The sequence below is a fragment of the Rhipicephalus sanguineus genome, chromosome 7 (assembly GCF_013339695.2).
Source record: "Rhipicephalus sanguineus isolate Rsan-2018 chromosome 7, BIME_Rsan_1.4, whole genome shotgun sequence".
Taxonomy (NCBI): Eukaryota; Metazoa; Arthropoda; class Arachnida; order Ixodida; family Ixodidae; genus Rhipicephalus; species Rhipicephalus sanguineus.
In genome coordinates this window covers 159012901-159030462 of record NC_051182.1, presented here as the reverse complement: position 1 = coordinate 159030462, position 17562 = coordinate 159012901, and the positions used below count along the sequence as shown (strand labels likewise).

Genomic DNA, 17562 nt, shown 5'->3' with positions numbered 1-17562 from the left:
ACTAAGGGGTTGTTTTAAACCTTTAGCGATTACTGCGCACAAGCTGCGTCGTCAGGGGCAACGGCGGCGAAGCGTTCAAAGATGGCGGCGGACGACTTCAGAGACGTGCTTCTCGAGCTCGAGAGGCTCGAATCGGAGGACAAACACATCCGAAAACGAGCCCTCGAGAACATCTGCTCGGCCGTGAATGCGATGCACGGCGATTTGCCCGAGAACAAGCGCAAGGTGCTCGTCTCCGTCATCATACGTCCCGTCATAGGCGCTCTCACCGACCCCACCGAGCGGTGCCGCGAACTGGGAGCTCAGTTGCTGCTCGACATCACCTCCGTGCTTCCTCTCTCCGACGACGTCGTAGCCCTGATCGTGCCTGCGCTGCGGAGACGGCTTCTCGCCGGCGTCGAGCCCTTGACCAGCGGCGCGGGCGAAGTGGCCGAAGAAGTGCGCCTCCTCGAAGCCCAGGCGCTCACGAGGACCGTGATGGGTGCCGGTGCGAGGTGCGTGTCTCATCTGAACGACATCGTCATAACCCTGTGCTCCTGTCTCGTCGATCCGTTCGTGGAAGTCAAGAAGGAAGCCTGTCGCTGCGTCGTTCAGCTCGAGAAGGCCGTGCCGAACCACTTTCACCTCCAGTGCGACTCCATGCTACCGGCTCTGGTTCAGGCGCTGCGACACCAGCACTCGGCGCTTCGCACGCTTGCGGTGCAAGCGTTGGGTAAGGAACGCCGATCTCGCATGTTAGTTCAAGATAAGTTAACAACAGATACGCATTACTTCGTTGCAAGGTTACGCTGTTTACTTCGAGTGAGAAGTGTGCTTACTGTGACATGCTGTCGTGACCACAACTCCCCGTGTTAGCCTGTTTCTTTTTCGTTTCGTGTGCTTACCGGCGTTGCTGTTAATAACACCTGGGCCGAGGTCGCGCAATGCGAAGCTCATTAACCCTTCAGTGTCACGTGGTTAGAATGCTCAACATACAAGTGTCGTAATAAATGGCAACAGGAAACAGAATTCCTCTCCACATTCACCCATACAGTGACGCTTTCGCGATTCATTCGCAGTTGCTGACTCCGTAGTGTGTTTTATACGCTTTGTTGTTACGATTTTGTTGTTTTTGTATAAATACTTGCCGGCGCAGTAACGTGTTTACCTGTGAGTCAGTGCGCATGTTGTCTGAGGCCCTGTCAATTGCTTGCCTCATGCTTTTATTTCAGGGGCGGCACCAGGATTCTTTCTTTTTTGTTTTACTGAATAGGTGGGGGGGGGGGGGGGCACATCAAGTGAGTTTCATAGGGAAGGGTGCAGGGTGGTGGGAAACTATCGGTTATGTGTTGGCTATGTTTACTCTTGGAGGTGCGGGGGGGGGGGGGGGGGGGGCGTGACACCCCCCCCCCCCTCTAGCGCCGCCCCGGTGTTATCTTGAAAAAGTTTCGCACCTGGTTGCACCATGAATCAAATGCCTTTTCATAATGGATTTCGTGGTTTACAAACAGGCACTTGACATGCGCAGCCATAGAACTAGTGCTCTTCCACTGCCTTAGTTGAATATTCATACACTAATTTGAATAACCTTTTTGCAGGCCCAATCCTCGAGCAGAATGACTGCAACTCGCTCACGCCGACAGTCATTTCTTCAGTGGCGGAACTTCTTGACGACCGCTCTTCCGCCGTCCGAATGGCCCTGGCTACGGCAGCGGCTAGATGGGTGGCTAAGACTTTTGGACCGGTCGCTCTGCCAATTGTCCTCATAGCACTTACAGATCCCGTTGAAAGGTTCGTATGCACCGCCTAAATGGCAATGAAAGTGCAGAAAGTACAGGCATTGTCATTATTTGTGAAGCCTTCCTTCACCCCTAGAAGGAAGCTGCAATAAACCTTCAGTTGTTAGTCTGTGCTCGTCTCGTGGTTCTTCCCTTCGTGTTTTTCGCGCAAAATGCAATCTGAAATGCTACATCCAATAGCGCTCACTCATTTTTGGGGTGTCAAGCACTTCTTCAGTGTTTCAGATAGTTGACTCTCCGATACGGACTCGTATTTGTGTCACTGGTTGTAGTTCGGAAACTTGAAGACGTCACTGCTCAGCCAAACGTAATGTTTTATTTAGTTAGGATGAACCTTCAACTCTTAATATGCGTAGTATTTACATTAGCCGAGAAAAAGTACTTACAATTCTAGTGGAAACCAGCTAGCACGATTGTCTTTCACACGTGAAGGGTAGGTGCGCTCTAGTTCTGTGGGCGGCGCTTACATTTTTCTTGGGTTGTAAACGAGTATAGTACTACTACATCAGATGGAAAGATGAAAGTGTACATTTAAGTTTCTTGTAGCAGTGACCACAGCGTTTTGAGCAGTAGGTCTCATGCCAAAAATAAATTTCCTTTTTCAGTGTTAGTGCCAAAACAAGCGACCTCTGGCATGCAGTCGGAAAACTGTACGCAACTGATCAGTCGATGAGGCCAGGTGAGTGTTGGTATCTTTAAACACTGTACTTAAAAAAATAATAATAAATTCTAGCCTTCTTAGAATTGTTTTCAAGTTCAAGTCTATCTGAGTGTGTCAGAGCATGATTACATGTACAGAACTTGTAGCAGAAGATCTCAAAGTCAGCCAAATGTCCCGTGACTACCGCAAGTCTAACTTAACTCTAAACTAAGTCTAGAAGCTTAGTTTATTCCTCTCATGAATGCAGGTTTTGAATCACTGCCGAACTTCAGCTCGATGGTCTTCATTAGAAAACGCTTCTACTGTAAGATTCTAAACTACTGTCACATGTCAATACATAATGAATTAGAAAATCTTTTTTGCCTTAATATGATGTATAGTTTGCTGTTATTGCCAGTGGTGCTACTGCTGAAACGTCAAGCCATATTTTACTCCATTATACAACACATTTTATCCGTCATTACCACATGAAGCCAAAGAAAGCACTGGTGTGTTATTTCTAGATTTTAATTGAAGGTTAATAATAATGAAATAGTGACTACACCTCTTTCTCACTTGATTAAATGCTTCAAACACTATAGGACAGTTTCCCATAGGAAAATTCTTCGCAATTTTTTCGGTCACTGCTCGGAACATTTCGTCAACTTTTGGATGTTCCATTACATGTTTTGCACACTATACAGTCAAACCTCATAACAACGAAGTTGCATCTGGCACAAATACGTTGTATCAGAAAATTCTTTAAACGTATATTTGTTGCACTGCACCAATGGCAACACAATTCCTCATTTACTACGTTATAACCGAAAATCCGTTATAAACATATATTCGGAACACTGCATCTATGACAAAACTATTCTTCATTTATTTTGTTATACTAACCGAGAATTTGTTATATACGTATTCCGTGAAATCGAGGTTTGACTGTATGACAGTTTACCCTAGAAGCTGTTGCATATTGTGCAAAGCATTTGATGGGGCAAGGCACGCATGCATTACTACATTGTTATAAGAGCGGATAGCCAACAGTTAGCCAACGTTGGTTAGTGTCGGTGTTATGCGAGTAAGTACAGTGGGCTTCAGACAAACTACCCATTTCTTTTTAACATTATTTCGATGTTATAGGTTAAATTGGAGGTCACTTGGATAGGCCTTCGTTCTGCAGCGGACATTAGATATGCTGGAAATCATGATGAAACATAGTGTCAGCCTCGCAAACTCTCTCGCAGCCATTGAGAGCGAGGGCTGCCGACTGCTGGTGCAAAAGCACCTCCCGTACCTGGTGGGCGTGGCACACGACTCGTTGCAAGGCTGGCGGCTAGAAGAGCAGCTGCGTGCAGCCAAGCTCCTGTGCGAAGCGTTCCAGTACGCCGGGGCGCACACGGCCAACCACTTGTGCTCGCTGCTACCCACGCTGACGACCGTGCTCTGCCGGGACGAACAGGACCTCAGGCACTGGGTGAGGAAGAAGTGGAGGCCAATTCCTCTTACAAAAGAACTCAAGGGGTCTCATGCATTTGCCTAAGACGTCTCGGAGACGAAAGCCATCTTCTTTTTCTTTTCAGTAGATTGTGTTGATCCTCGTTCGCACCCCTCTGAAATATTTCTGCACCTTACCTGGTTTTGCGCTGCCTCCGTGATCGGCCCACCTTTGACCAAGCAATTGTAGTGTGACGACGTCGTCATGTAACATCACATTATGCGACGCCATGATGACATCGCAAATTTTGGCAATCTGTGATGTAATATGGTGATATCATAACATGATGATGATCTTTTGCATCACTCGTGTTGACGCCGAAGGTCAATTTTTGCGTTTGATGAGGCATTTAAGGCTTTCATCTTAATGAAAGAAACACACACACACAGAAGAAATGTGCACGAAAGAGAAGAGAACCAGACAATGTTTGTGTTGTTTTGTTCTGTTCTACTTATTCAAGTACACCACATGTTTATATTGGAGCATTATACGCGAAGGTGTCACAAAAAAAATTCAAGAACAAGAGCATGAAGCAAATGTTTCTGAAGTTGTGATATAAGTAGTCGGTACATTTTGAATGCAAACAACTAAGCACATGTTACCTTCGTTTCAGGAAATAGTGCAAACACACGGGACATTAGTAGTGTAAAATAACTCGACTTCAAAGAGATGTCATCAAGAGACAACCACATTCCATGGCATATCTGCAGCATAACTGCAACACCAACCACTACGATCACGTGCGTGTCTCACGTGGGGAAGCAAAATGTCTAGAAAAGAGAGAGGTCCACAACTTTTGCAAATACTACTAATTAGGAAAGCATATGGAAATCTCACTATAAGTGTGTTTTTTATGTTTCATTTGCAGCTGACCAAGAGCCTGGAAACGTGTGCACGTTGGGTGGACCCCGAGAGCTGGCTGGTGGCAGTGTCGGTTCCCTTTTCGACAGGCGCACTGCACGCCTTGGCAGCGCTCGTACGGCCCTGCCCACCAGACCGGCTGCGACCGTACGCGCAACAGCTGTTCCCCATCCTGTTTGAGTACTCGGGTGCTGCGGCTGATACGGTGAGTAGTCGAGAATTGGGTACCCATTTGAAGGGTTACTTCTATTGTGAGCTCCCAGCCTCTGGTCTTAAATTAGGCGTTGAAAGGGAAAAATTTTCGTCCACGTGTTCACAGTAACAAGTTAGAAAGGAAATCTTTACAGTTCTTTTCAAAAACAGATCCTCCAGATGGCAAAAAGTTCGCCCTGGTACGGTGTATAAACCCAGGAACAGTGCCCTTCCAGGGCAGTTTCTTTACCACCTTAGTTAACAAGGAGGATAGTGGATTGCAGCGTGAGGGCAGGCTAATGTGACAACTCGAAGCACAGGAATACAGAATATGGCAAATTAGTTCTGCGGAAGCCAACAAGGCTAAGCAAGTTTAATGAGAAGGAAACATTGTCACTCACTTGGACGACAAGTGATGGTGCCTTGGCTTGTCACCGTATTTTATTCACCTTCCTTGCTTTCCATTACAGCTATCCACGAATGCGCTGCAAACACGTCATTTAAGATTGTTTGCAATGTCAAAGTACAGTAATTATATTCCTTTCCAACAAGTGTCACAAAAGAGTAGTGTTCCGGTACGTTCTAATTAGAATAGCAAAGCACTGCCAGGTGTCAACCCCAATACTACTCTTAACATTTACCTCATATTATAGTATTATCTCTTTAAAGCTGTAGTCTATCTTAAATGTGACAGACATACACTTAAACCTCATTATAACAAAGTCGTATTTGACACGAAAATAACTTCGCCCTATCTGAAAATTCGTTATAAGCGTGTATTCAAATCACTGTATCATTACCGAAGCTATCCTTCATTTCATTTACTTCGTTATAACTGATAATTCGTGATATCCGTGTTTGTTATATCGAGTTTTAAGTGTGTATAGTATATATATATATATATATATATATATATATATATATATATATATATATATATATATATAAGGAACTTTCAGATATAAATCTAAGATGTTTGTCAGCAATTTTATGTAATTTTGATAATAAAACTTCATTAAGCAAAGTCACATCTGACACAAAAATGGCTTCATTACGCCGAAAAATTTGTGATAAATTACATTTACAACACTGCAAATGGCAGTGCAATTGCCAATTTAGTTTGTTATGACCAAAAATTTGTTATACTGTCAGTACACTCAAACCTCATTATAACAAAGTCTCATCTGACACGAGAATAAGTTCGTTATGTCCAAAACTTCGTTATAAATGTACATTTTTAATACTGTATCTATGACAAGACTATTAATTTAATTAGTTATATTCGTGTTCTTTATATCGAGGTACAACTGCATATGCTTGTAACAAACATTGGATATATATAGTAGTAAATATTATCGCATTGGATATAAGTTTGTTATATAACATAACAGTTGCAACTGTAATGCTGAATGGCATGTCAAGACAGATGCATGTTGGTAGAAAATCCTCTATTGTGAAACTCCTGCTACGCAGAGGAGCCAACTTGAAGTGCTGGGAATCATGGACGCCCTGCTGTCGTGTGTGTGCGACCCGATGGACTTGTCGGTCAAGGAACTGTTGTCCTGCTGCCTGAGCATCCAGGCCTGCTCTTCTCAGGACGAATGCGTGGCTGAAAAGGTTTGTTTGTTGGCGTGAGGGCAACTTGTGGGGAGAAAACGTGCAGGCAGTCCACCGGTGTGGCTTCTGTAGAATTTTATTTTTCACCCTGGCATGAATGATGCGGGCATAAAGTCGTTAATTATTCATCACCGTTGTGCTGTTGAGTGCAGTGACACCGCACAGACAACAATGTTAGGTAATTAGGCCAAACAAATACGGTGCAGTCTACAATTCTGTTGGAGGAGTGCGTGTGAGCACGAAGAAAGGTAACTTGAAATCTTGTAAGTTTGGGCATGTTGCTATTCCATTTCAGTATCTAGTGCACGCACTGGAGAAGGGCTAAGTGACTAACGACGAAGACAAATAGCACCTGTCTAGATAGCGCCTGTCTTCATCAGTTGCCATTTGGGCCTTGTCCTCTCTCTGCACTGGATACTGAAGAAGAAGAAGGGGACCTGAGGGGCTCAATTTCTGTTAATCACAATCATAACCAAGTACAACGAAAGTTAATCAATTTCACCATGTATTTATCGGAAATATTTTTTCTTTTTGATTTCTTTGACACAAGACTTCGGCAAGCGTCGGCTGTCACATGAACATGGCATCACGTTCACTCTTCAAACGCAGGTGTCGATGCTACTGAGGCAGCTCGCGGACATGCTCAACCTCCCTTGCGTGGAGGACATGTGCGTCGGCTATGGCAAGGACATGATCCAAGACCTGTCGGAAAACCGGCCACACACCAAGACGACACAGTGGGATGCCGTGCGGGAGCTCGTCTCACTTGCGGGTATGCGTTTCTTTTCAGTTTCGGTGTGAGGAACGTATGCGTCCATCAATAGTTGATCAGTTCTTCAATCATACCACTTGCAAGACTCCGTTCCGAAACCCAAAAATGCTCATGGACAAATTTGCACGCCATGTGGGAGTGGCGACAGAAAACACGCAACATCGCCACGATCGTTGCAGTCTTCGCTGCCATTGCCTGAGTTGCCACGGCAAGAATTAGGAAGAGCAGTTTCAAGAATGGTCTGACAGTTCTGTGGCCACAGTATCATCTGCAAAATATAATCCGCAAACGTAACTGCACTCCTTGCTTCATCAAAGCAGCATCGCTTGTGGGCTCGTGCAAAGCAACACACGAAAGTGCCATTTATTAGCTTGTGCTTCCGCCTACAGGTGATGCCAAATTCAGCTGGCATCCGAGATTTCAGCCAGTGGTGTGTCCAGATTTTGATACATGAAGACTATCTTATGAGTTTCACAACTCTTATGATTGAAGAACTCTTCTTCATATGCTAATTGAAAAAGAATGTCTAAATTAGGTCAATGAACTGCCGCAGGTCCCCAGAGTGGAGACCTGATTCCCTCGCTCGTTGCACTGCTCAACGCGGTTCAGCGGAGGCCGGAGTGGCAGCCGCAGGCAGCCACGGTGCTCCAACAGGCACTCTCCGTCGGACGCATGCCCCCTCAGTGCACCAACGCAGCGTTGCAGGCCTTGCTACCGCTGCTGACTGCTGCGGGACGACCCAGCGTTCCAGCACGCACTGCCGCATTGCGATGCCTCCTGCAACTACTGGAGTGCATACCGTCCCTGCAGGTCAGCTGACCACTGTGACATCACATACCACATTTCCACGTAATAATAATGATAATATTGATGTTTTTTTTCCGTCAAGATACATTGATGGATGGGCAATACTAATGCCAATAATAGAGAGTGGCAATCCACATGGCTAGGTGCTTACTCCTCTACAAAAAAATTGCCACGCCTCAGATGTACAGTGCTCGCAGATTTATAAATGCGTCAGTTTAGGGCTAAGTGATACACAGACCTTTCATTACCACTGCCTTCAGTTCGTTTCATATCAGCATAATTTTGACTCATACATTTACATCAGAGCCAACATTACCTTTAGTGGCCAGCATTGATGTGTGTGTGTGTGTGCAGGTGGGGGGTATGGGGGGTCATAAATATTTCTAAATTTTTCAATTTTGCATGTGCGTATGTACACACGCACATATACAAATGCACATGTGAATATACATAATGGATGGCTGAGCTGAACCCCCCCCCCCCCTCCCCCCCCCAAAAAAATTCTGCCTACACCCTTGGTGGCCAGATTCATGGTGACAGTGCTAGCATATCTCTGGCAATTCGCCTTTTCCAGGGTGCCACGGCGCGTGCGCCCTTCCCCTAGGGGAAAAGTCACGAAACACTTATTGGTCTCGGAGGCTTTTGTTCTGGCGATACTGGTTTCCACGGCCCCTGCCGACACGGCAGAGGGCAGCTCAGGAAAATTAAAAAGGCGGATTGTGCATACTAGTCATTATACAAAAAATTTGGATGTCACGTTTTAATTTGTGAGCACTGTACATTTTGTTAGGAAATTGGCATGAGCTTTGGTTATTCTCATGACGTGCAGCTGTCAGCCTTAGCGTGTGCATTAATGCACAAGTTGCAGCCATCGTCACCATTTCGCACTAAGCGGTGAAACAATTCATAATTCAGGCAGTAGGGCAAAGCATCACATGGACGGCGAAAGCAATATGGGACCGCTGTCCATGTGATTCTTTGCGCTACTGGCTGAATTATGTACTAGTACCAACTAGCCCATCAGTCTCTCCTTTTGGTGAAACGACTTGCGACTTCTCCGGTCAGGTGTCGGGCGAGGTGGTGACCGCCGTGCTGGGTCTTCTGGAGGACGGTCAGCCTCAGGTGCGCATGCTGGCCTGTCAGGTGGCCGCCGCGTGCGTGCCCGAACAGCTGGCCGTGCGGGGCCTGGCCGCGAGGCTCGAAGACGACTCGCGACAGGTGCGCATGGCCGCCGCCCGTGCCCTCGAAAACCTCGCCTTGGATGGCCTCGAAGAAGCGCTCGATGCTCTGGCCCTGCATGCCACCAGCACCGGGAATGATGCGGCAGCAGGAGGTGGTGGAGGACGAGAGAGTGCCGGTTCTTACCCTGGTAAGCCGAGAAGTCTTCTTCAACGATAACAAAATGTCCTTAAAGGTATTTGTGATTATGCAGGATTATAGTTATGTATTGCTAGTCGTACATGGCTTACTGGGGGAAATAGCTTTAAGTTAAGATACAGACAGCCAAGACTGTAGCTGAGCACACCCACTCAAAGTAGACTGACTCACACTCACTCTGCAATTAATTCGCTGGTTGATTAGAGATGTGAATGGATGTGTGCGTGGAACAGGAGTGAATGCTGGTTATGATAAGCTCCAACAAAGGCTGGTGATGGTAAGCTTGATTGTTACTTTTAAGCGAGTGACTTTAGGCGAGTATGAACGCCAGTATGAATGGTCATAAATGCAGAGGTTCATTAGTGAGTGATGAAGGATGTGAATGGATGTGTCTGTTTCATTCATCATTGCTACCGCTTGCGGTGAAGTCTAGACAGTACATGCTCTAAGAGAGTAGGTGTTGCAGACATTGACTTACAGTGTTTGTTTCTCATTAACTGTTTGTTTCTTGTGCAGTACTCACGAATGGAAAATGACTTTTTTTTTTTTTGCCATAACGATTGCTATGACCAAATCCTTGTGATAACTGCATCATATCACTGCGAATCTGGTCACTATATGTAATGTTGGCTCTAACGAAGTGTTTGAGTCAAAATTGCGCCGATATGACACGAATTGTAGACACTGGAAACGAAAATTCGTGCATCACTTATGCCTAAATTTTCATGTTGCAATCTGTGAGTACAGTGGAACCTCGTTAATGCGTACCTGCCGGGAACGCCGCATAACTACGCACTAAACGATAGTACGCATTAACCACCAAGTAAAAATTTGCATCTCCTCGCGTACGCCATCGCCGCCAGCAAAGAAATAAATACAGTGCCACAGCAAATATTGCCTAAAGTACCCACTGCAAAGCCTTTTCTTTCTTTTTGCCAAACTGGAGAAAAGATTCTGGTACTCTCGCACGACCGTCCGATAGTGCCGATAGCGCGCGGTGGCGACAGAACGGACATTGTCGGCTTTCCGCGATATGTGTGTGCGTCTGTACCGCGATCTGCTACTAAATGAAAACTGACACAGTTCTAGTGAAACGCTGTACGGCTGCGTGGAGCCGATCGTCTCCTGGCTAGTTGCGTGCAGCGTGTCGCCTTCCCGCGGCTCACGCCGTCACTGCCACGCCGCTTGCTGTATCGCACGCGCGCATTTGTCGTGGGAGTGTTCTTCGTACCCACTTCGCTCCAGACCGTGCACAGATGCGGCGATGAGCGCAGATGAGCTTGTTCGGTTAATACGGCGATGACGAACTTCCTGCAAGCGATGCGCACTCCGCGACGCTCAAGCGGTCCTGGCAGCGGACGGAAGCGCGTTTGGGTGGTCGCCCAATAAAAGCGCGCAGTATGGTTACAACAGCGCTACGCTTGCTGTACCGTACGCATGCGTTTAGCGTGATAGCGTCTATGCAAAGAGGTTTCTCGTCGCCCACGACTAGCAACGCTCAACTCCGCAACGGCGAGGTACTTTCGTTTCTACAAAGCGGCGCGCGCTTGAACACGGCCCCGCACAACGAGGCAGCAGAGATCGGCGGCCCAGCACGTTCAGGTTGTCGCCTATTAAAAGCGTGCAGTAGGCTTAAAGCAGTGCTGCGCCGCACGTGTGCCCGAGCAGATATCTGAAGATACTTATTGTGATAAGGTTGTCGGCGATAAGTCATGCTGGTGCGTTCGTCGGTGGCCGCCGCCTCACCTTCGTTCTTTCCCGATGCTTACCCGCAAAGGCGTCGCCGCAATCGCGCGGAAGTCGGAATCAGTGATCGACCGATCTACGCACTTCTTTGAAAAGACGGAAAACCTTTGGCGGCACATTGTGACGTCAGGAAGTTCAGCGGTGCAGTATAATTTTATGGCACAAAACGTTATCGCGGTACGCAGGGTACGCACTAACCGGTAGGCGTAGGGCGAAGCACTACAGCTTATGCGGTCAGCGAATGCATTAAGCTCTATGAGACTCGGTCGGGGATTCGTCGCAACTACGTTTTAACCGTTAGTACGCTTAAAGTGGGTACGTTTTAACGAGGTTCGACTGTACTGTACAGCGTAGCTCTGTGATGGATCACCAACGGGCCCCAATTCGCTCTGTGTCAGCTGTCCTCCATTTTACAAAATTTTTAACCAGCGTTTTCTTGAAACGGGCCAAATTTCAATTGCCAGAAAATTCAGTTTTTAATGACCCACTCGCTCCCTTTCAATCCATTGCAGAGGCTCTCAGCCGATTCTCCGACACGAGTTCACAGCTGGAAATGGAAGAAGGCATGCCCGGCTGAACAAGCGAGGTTCCAAACAACGTTGAAGAAGTTCATCGTGCGTTGCAACCAGGTCCGCAACTTTAAATCGCTCTCTTCACTCCGTTTCATCGATCAGTCAATGACCAGCATTCAAAGAAACACACCTGCCGTGTTACAGAGTCAAACCAGTGTCACAACAGATGCCCCCACATTTCTTATTTTTTTAATTTTCATGCTTCAGAAAATGTACATAGTCCAAATGTCGTATGGTGCTTTCATTTTATTCCACGTGTCGTGATGTTGCGTTGTGAACTAGAGGCTTCCAGAGCTTCCCCGTTGAGTCTGTGGTCTGTTGTGTTGAGTTTGTTGTTCGAATTGGTGAGAGAAGATGCGGGTATTGAACGGTGCTGCACGATCTGGTATTTGCAGCTGCCATCGAAGCTGTCTCAACCTCAACTCGTGTGCGTTGCATGATTTCCAGGCTTTATTGAACAGTCTTGATCATTTTGCTGTGCGCTAGTGACCCCTGAAAGGTGACTGTGTTTACAACGTCCTAGAACTTGCTCCTGGGCTAGTTGGTGACTATGCTTGCTGAACGTGTTCCTGCCAGAGAGTTTGAAACGTGAAGGGAAGGACTGTCTAAAAAGTTGATGGCGTCTCCATTGCCTGCCCGTAAGAGTGCTTTATGGAAGACGTTAGTGCGAACATCACGCCATGTTGATCACAACTCATAATCAGTACAATATTTAACTAACTACAGTCGAACACGGATATATCGAACTCGAAGGGGATCGCGAATTAGTTCGATATATGAAAAATTCGATATAAAAAAATACAGCTCCCGAGACTTTACCAGTGGCGGACGATCACCTACAATCGGCGCATCCAAGAATGACGACTAATTCCGCACACACGATGCAACAGAATGTTTTATTTGTGTGAAAAAAAATCGCTTATCTTAGCTGTCCAGGTGTGACAGCCTGGTTCCCTCCATGGCGCCGCAACAACGGCGAATCAAGCCGAACGCTGCCGCCACTTCAGTGGCGGAGTACGCTCGTGTAGCCGCCGCCTCGTCCGGACGATCTTCGTCGCCACTTGAGCTGTCGGACTGGGCATCCTAGGTCCCTGTGACCGCAGCTACAATGTCCTCGTCAGCGAGGCTCACAACAGCCTCAACATTGCAGTCCGCTTCCACGAAATCGTCCGCAGACACTTCGGGTGGTACGGCAGCCAGGCAGAGGGACGACAACTCGCGAAACGCGTCGTCTATGTGCTCGTCGTCGCAGGAGCGCGCACACGACAGGCTCCTGACGTTCGCTGCTCTGCTGCCTTTGCCTTGATATTTGCCTTGTTCTTCAACAAGGTGCTCAGCGTGCTCCGTGGTATCCCGATGTCGTTCGCCACTACCGAACTTTTTTCGCCTGCTTCAACATGCTGTATGGCTTTCAACTCCGTCGCAAAGTCAAGGTTCTTGCACTTCTTGATGCTGTCCATTGCTACACGAGAAGTCGAAAATTCAAGCAGTCCGCAGCGCTTTTGCACAGCACGCACGCAAAAGAGGAATGCGGTGGTGTGCGACAACTCACGGAAGTGGACTCCGCCAACAACGCGCTCGCGATCAGTCGCGATGGCGGCAATGGCTTCCTGCAAGGGCAGCAGCGATGTACGAAAGACGCGAGCTGTGGTTGGCTGAGCAAATACGAAAGGTGCGGGCTGTGGTTGGCTGATCAAAACTCACAAAACAGCAACAAAAAAAGAAAGAAAAGGTGAAAGGAGGAAGCCGCCGGCTCCTTCGTTCCTGCTCTAAAGAAAGAAAAGAAAAGGCGAAAGGAGGAGGTCGCCGGCCACTTCATTCTTGCTCTCGGAGCCGACGGTAACGCGGAGAAAGCATGAGAAAGAGAGAGAAAAAAAGCCATTCCGCAAGTTAGAGAAGGTGCCCAACAGGAGTACAGTCTGAGCCTGTCACGAGCGATAGCAGACGACGCTCGGTTTGTGTCTTGCGCTTTCGCACGAAGAAAACGAAGAAGATTGACGCCGAGCTTGCACGCGCTCGGGCAGCTTCGAAGAATAAAAAAAAGGGTCTGGCAGTCCCTTCCTGGTCTCCAATGTGTTCAGTCGTCTTTCTTACACTGCCTCGGAACCCATATTATCCAACGGCCACAACGGCACGTCACAGAGCCTTCTCGTCCTCACGTTTCTTTAGTGTATCGGGTGTCGGCGGAGGCGCGGTGCCGCGAAGATCGCGGGGCGCAGCGAGTGCCGAAGCGCGCTTTCCAGCTCGCGCGGTGTTCGATATATCCGATGGCGGGTAAAAATACCGTTCGATATAAACATGCGAATTTTTATACTTTTACATAGGATTTTCAAGGGCATAATTTACGAGTTCGATATAGCCGAAAATTCTATATATGTGGGTTCGATATATCCGTGTTCAACTGTACTCTCTCAATGGTAGTAAGGAAAGCAGAAATGGACAGATGGTTGTAGTGGACTGAATGTAATCACCAGTGCTGTTCATTAGGTTCCACACAAAATGAACCAACAGCAGCCTCATCGAAAATGAGTGCAGTGTTCAACTGCAGTTAGGAACTGTGAGGTGTACATTAGGTTAGGTTGGGTTAGGCAAGAGAAGTACTGCTGGCATCCACGTGCACCACCTGCCGTTAAACACGGAACAGTGCTCGTAAAACCAGCCACGGTGCATTCTCTGTACATGGCGCGCATTGAACATGTCGCTTTGTCTTCGTTGAATGCCCTTACTCTTTAGCAGCAGAATGATTAAAGTGCCATAAAACACTTTCTTAGGCGAGGTGCTTATAGTACCAGCATGCACCTGCAAGTGGTATCCCAACTCTTGCTTCTGCAGTACCTGGTCATTGAATGTACTTCATACATATTGATTAGGCGTTCCATTCCACATTTACGGCCCCTGTACATAAACCGTGCCCAACCCCAATAGCACAGAACATGCTCTTTAAACGTAAACTTCTCTTCCATTGCGAGTTCCCCTTTGATGAACTGCATGCTTCCTAGTGCTATTTGGTGTCCCATGCCTGTTCACTTTAGCTCAAGCCTATTCAAAGCTGATGGCATTGCAAAGGAAACGAATGTTGCTGGTTGGGAAACGTAAGACTGGTAGTGCAGTTTAGTTTACTGTTAAAGGAATACTGGTATTTAGAGCTCTCCCCCCCTTTTTTTTTTGCATGAAAGTGCTTGACCTCTAGACCATAGAAAATACTATAGTGGCAATCTCGGAGTGCCCTATGTAGGTGATTTAATATAAACTAGAATGAGATTAGGTTGTTCGCCGCAGAGTCAATTGTCATGATGACATGACACAGAGGGTAGGTGCATGCTAACGGCAGGTTGCAACATTTTGACACTCGCTCCAGCTCACTCAGTCTGCTATACGTATTTTCTCACGTCTAATCCGCTCCTAGATCTAACCCGCACCGCTAACTACAACCTGCGGAAAAATTTAAAAAGAATATCCTCGCGTATTGCCATGTAGTGTTGCCAGAAAGCCAACTTGCACACCGAAGTTCGTATGCAATTTGCACGCCGGGTATAGCTCCAAATTTGCCATAATATTCGTGCGGGTTATAAGTGAGAAAATATGGTAGTTCTATGCATCGGGCTCTGCAATGCCCACCAGTATAGTAGCAAGCGTGATTGGTCACTTCTGCTTAAAAGCAATACCCATCCTGGGTATGGCTCCGAATTTTCCATATTTGTGTGGGTTATAAGTGAGGAAATACGGTACTTCTATACATAAGGCTCCGCAATGACCACCAGTATAGAAGCAAGCCTGACTGGTCACTTCTGCTTAATGATGCTTGCAACACCCTCCTGTAGGTGGTGCATTGACATATTAGCTTCAGCCAGTACTTGCGAAAGGAAAGTCACACATTTCAGTGTTCCCTTTAACAGTGTACTGCACTATACAGTCCATTACGTTTGGAATTCATGCTTGGTGAGAGTGGTCAGTTTAGTTTTACATAGAGGCCGTCCCTGACAGTGCCACAAATTCATCGCTCCAGAAATAAGCATTTGTCTGCAGGTTGGAGGGCTGATACACTGATCTGTGCTGCACAGTACTTTATGGCATCGTTCTAAGCAGTTGGTGCAGTACTTAGTGCAATCTGTTAGTACTTTTGATTAGTGCAACGCAGCATATAGCATTGTGCCAAGTTAATGCATTTGTTGCCCAGGCCCATAGCCTGCACCAAAATGTTCATTTGTTAGAGAGTTTGAGATTGGGGAGCTCAGCATTGGTTGACTCAAACTGTAAAACTTTTACATAATTGAAAGAAAGCACAAAACTTGACAGAGAGTAGGCTTGGGCACGTTGGTAATCCATTTCACTATTTCAGCATACTGTTAAGCAAGACAGAGGACAGAAGAATGAGACGGACAGAGCGCTACGGACACAGTGCTACAACACGGACACACTGCTCAGATGTAGCGCTGTGTCCGTGTCATTCCTGTCCTCTCTGTCTTGGTAACAGTGCTCTGAAATAGTGAAAAGTACGAAAGTTAAGGCATGTTTGTTGGGCTAGTCAGGTCATAGATTCAGCAGATTTTTAAACTGCTCAAAGAGGAGAAAACGTAAGTAGGAACATATACGCTCACACAAAGCGCAGACTTTCAGCTGGCTTTATTTCATGAAAGTAGGTGATTTAAACGGTCCTCAGAATAGCAAATCAGCAAAAGAAGGAACAGTTGCAAAGTAAATTATGAATAACAGCAAAGCCACGTGTGCATCGGTCTTTTTTTTTTTTTCATTTGAGTTTGTATTATACATACAAATAAAATTTTCATTAGAGAGCAGAAATGGTGATGAAGCTGACTTTAGAGTGCAGTAACAAAATAAGTATTTGTAAGAACGCATTATTACTGTAGCAATGGATTCTATTGAACGTCTAGGTTGCCAAGAAAATTTTTTTTTAATAAAGTCGATTTTTTGGCGACATTCTGGTTAAAAAGACCAGTGTCTCCCCTTAAGATTGTTTTTGTTGTATGGATTACCATTGTGAAGACTTCATAAATGACCTGCTTTCAGGAAATAAAGCCAGTTGGAAGTTTGAACTTTGTGTGTGCGTATATGTTCCTGTTTACGTCTTGTCTTTGCGCACTTGGAAATTTACTGAAAGTGCAAAAGAATGCAAAGGGTCAACTATAGAGTTTGTACTTCCTAATGCTTTGGTACCCTAATCTGAGACTCTCTCTCGCATTCAGAGACCTGAGGATTAGACAGTCTGTCGTTTTATCTTAGTCCATTCATTTATGACTACGATGTCGCGCTAGTTTTAGTGTAACAGCAGTCTGCAGTGAAACGTTGGCAATAAAGAGGAATGTTTCAAAACTATTCATTGTCATTTTATGTTCTTTCCAAGCATACACTCATTCTTGACGGCGATGTTGATATTTTGAAATGTCGCAGCAGCACACGGTGAAACGTTGAGAGTCGAAACAAGTGGCCGCATTTAACCGATGTGTTACACTGACAGTTTTGAGGAAAGCAAGACTGCAACACAAAACAAGATGGAGTCCACAACTGACACAAAAATTTTCACTTGTCATTTTCTCGCGTCAAATGAAAGGCCAGGCCCTCTCGCCTAGAAAAGCGCGAGTGCACGCTAAAACAATTAATTACAGTATGTTTTTAAAAACTACTTTTGGTTCCTGCTGTACCCTGACATCACGACATGGTATGAGCTTCTTGTCATGTGC

General features: G+C 46.3%; 1 protein-coding gene across 1 annotated transcript; it reads left to right on the top strand.

The window, feature by feature from the left end:
* The first annotated feature begins 4 nt into the window (after positions 1-4).
* LOC119400380 (dynein axonemal assembly factor 5) lies at positions 5-13594 on the top strand. The gene is made up of 10 exons (XM_037667401.2): positions 5-712; positions 1578-1770; positions 2384-2457; positions 3669-3898; positions 4788-4985; positions 6446-6589; positions 7199-7361; positions 7915-8171; positions 9234-9537; positions 11804-13594. Exons 1-10 carry the CDS (start codon positions 82-84, stop codon positions 11866-11868), a joined length of 2259 nt encoding a protein of 752 aa, XP_037523329.1. The 5' UTR covers positions 5-81; the 3' UTR covers positions 11869-13594.
* The last annotated feature ends 3968 nt before the right edge of the window (positions 13595-17562 follow it).